Source organism: Panicum virgatum, chromosome 9K (assembly GCF_016808335.1).
Source record: "Panicum virgatum strain AP13 chromosome 9K, P.virgatum_v5, whole genome shotgun sequence".
NCBI classification, from domain to species: Eukaryota; Viridiplantae; Streptophyta; class Magnoliopsida; order Poales; family Poaceae; genus Panicum; species Panicum virgatum.
In genome coordinates this window covers 67,318,132-67,320,269 of record NC_053144.1, presented here as the reverse complement: position 1 = coordinate 67,320,269, position 2,138 = coordinate 67,318,132, and the positions used below count along the sequence as shown (strand labels likewise).

General features: G+C 51.6%; 1 protein-coding gene across 1 annotated transcript; it reads right to left on the bottom strand.

Moving 5' to 3' along the window:
- Positions 1–440: 440 nt before the first annotated feature.
- On the bottom strand, positions 441–1,866 carry LOC120648901 (LOB domain-containing protein CRL1-like). Its single transcript, XM_039925533.1, has 3 exons — positions 1,446–1,866; positions 915–1,333; positions 441–537 (listed from the first exon to the last, which is right to left on the bottom strand). The coding sequence occupies exons 1-3, from the start codon at positions 1,722–1,724 to the stop codon at positions 534–536; spliced, it is 702 nt and encodes a 233-aa protein (XP_039781467.1). The 5' UTR covers positions 1,725–1,866; the 3' UTR covers positions 441–533.
- Between the last annotated feature and the right edge of the window lie 272 nt (positions 1,867–2,138).

Genomic DNA, 2,138 nt, shown 5'->3' with positions numbered 1-2,138 from the left:
CTCTAGCTATGTAGAAGATGTGTCCCATCAGAAAGAGTTTCAGTAAAAGGAGTCAACAAAAATAGGCCCTGTTTAGATTTTTACCCGTAAACCCCGTAAACGCAAAAAAAACGTCACATCGAATGTTAGGACACATGCATGGAGTACTAAATGAAGTCTACTTACAAAACTTTTTGCATGGATGGGCTGTAAATCGCGAGACGAATCTAATGAGCCTACTTAATCTATGATTTGCAACAGTGATGCTACAATAACCATCTGCTAATTATGGATTAATCATAGATTAATTAGCATCATTAGATTCGTCTCGCGATTTACAACCCATCTATGCAAAAAGTTTTAGAAATAGACTTCATTTAGTACTTCAAATTAGTAAGATTCCAACATAAAATTTTTACATGTAAAGAACTAAACACGGCCATACTAAGCTAATTGGATCTTCCACGTGTGGCCACGAATCAATCAGCTGTCTCTCAATACTCTGGTCTCTATTATTCCTTGCAGTACATTTTTCGGGCATGACAAATCTAACCTTATCTGCACAAGTACTGCTGCAGTTATAGAGAGAAGTGGAGAAGAAAGCACAACTCCAAACTGAACAAAGCAGCTTCTGCATAATCATAACAAAAATATTTTCCATATCTAATTAATTAGGTTTCTACACTGATCAATATATATATATATATATATATATATATATATATATATATATATATCAATGAACTCCGATCTCACACATGCATGATGCTTCTGAATTATTTCTAGCAGAGATATGATCGATCGGTCTCGATTCGATCGAAAATTGCACATATATTAACCAAGCTCAAGTCCAAAAGATGGCGAGGAATTGAGAACAGATATTATCTATATATCTCTTGTGATATGTTTCTGCACTAGTAGTTCTCAGTTCTTACGAGCGATGGTTCAGGTAAGCGTAGGCCACGCTCTGCAGATCCTCGCAGTCTTGGTACCCCGACGACGACCTCCACCCGCTCTCCTCCGCCCCGAACGACGACGAGTCCGCCGCAGCCTCGAAGGCGGCCGCCTGCCGGCCGTCGTCGTCGGCCGCGCCGTCCTGCTCGAACGCGTGGTACAGCGACTGCTGCATGTAGTCCGACCCCAGCAGCGCGGTCAGGGACTCGTGGCCGCCATTGCCGTACGCGCTCGGCGGCGCGCCCACGGCGCCGGCGCCTCCATTGCTGCTGCACCAGGGGTAGCCGTACCCTAGCTGCTCCGCCGCGCTGCCCATGTAGCCCTTGGCGTCGTCGTGCACGCCCTGCCCCTGCGCCGCCTGCGCCTTGAGCGACGCCAGCTGCGCCTGCAGCGTCATCACCTGATCGAATTGGAGCACGGCACAACAGATCAGCAAACAGTCGTAGTAGTGCGCGGGCGCGAGAGGGCAAGCTAAGCAAGAAGGCGATCGATCGACAAGAGATGGCATGCACCTGCTGCTGGAGCGCGAAGATGTGGGCGACGCAGCCGTAGATGGGGTCGCGCAGCCGCGCCTGTGCCTCGTAGGAGATGGTGACGGCGGCCTCGGGGCGGTCGGCGAGCGGCAGGTGGGCGAGGAGCTTGGACACGTTGCTGGCGCCGAACACCTTGTGGATGGCGGCGAAGTGCGCCGCGCCCTGCTCGTGGCAGAAGTAGGGCGCGAACACGCACCCGCGCACGCACTTGCGCCGCAGGAACTTGCACGCGCCGCACGGCGACCCGAACCCCGTCATCTCCAAGCTCTCGCTCTCTGATCGAATCGAGAGATCACCGCCGGCCGGTGAGATCAACCGATCGAGCACGGTGATTATATTTCCGGTGGTCTCGCCTGCTGCCGTGATGTCGCTGTTAGGAGGCTAAGCTAGCTGATGATCGGAGCGGTGAGGACCGGGTGCAACGCCCAGCATTGCTTATAAGAAGGGGTGGGGGATTAGGGCCAGCGGCCAGGGGATTAAACAAATCCGACCTGTCTCCCCGATGGCCAACCGGCTCCATTATTTTGAGCTCCCAATCGCGCTTGCCCCTCGCCGCTAAATTTTATGGCCATTAATCTGAAACACACTGCACGGGGAACCCTACAGGGCTCGCAGGAGTACTTGTGCAGAGGACAATGGGGGGTCTGGAGACGCAATCATTGATAATCTTTT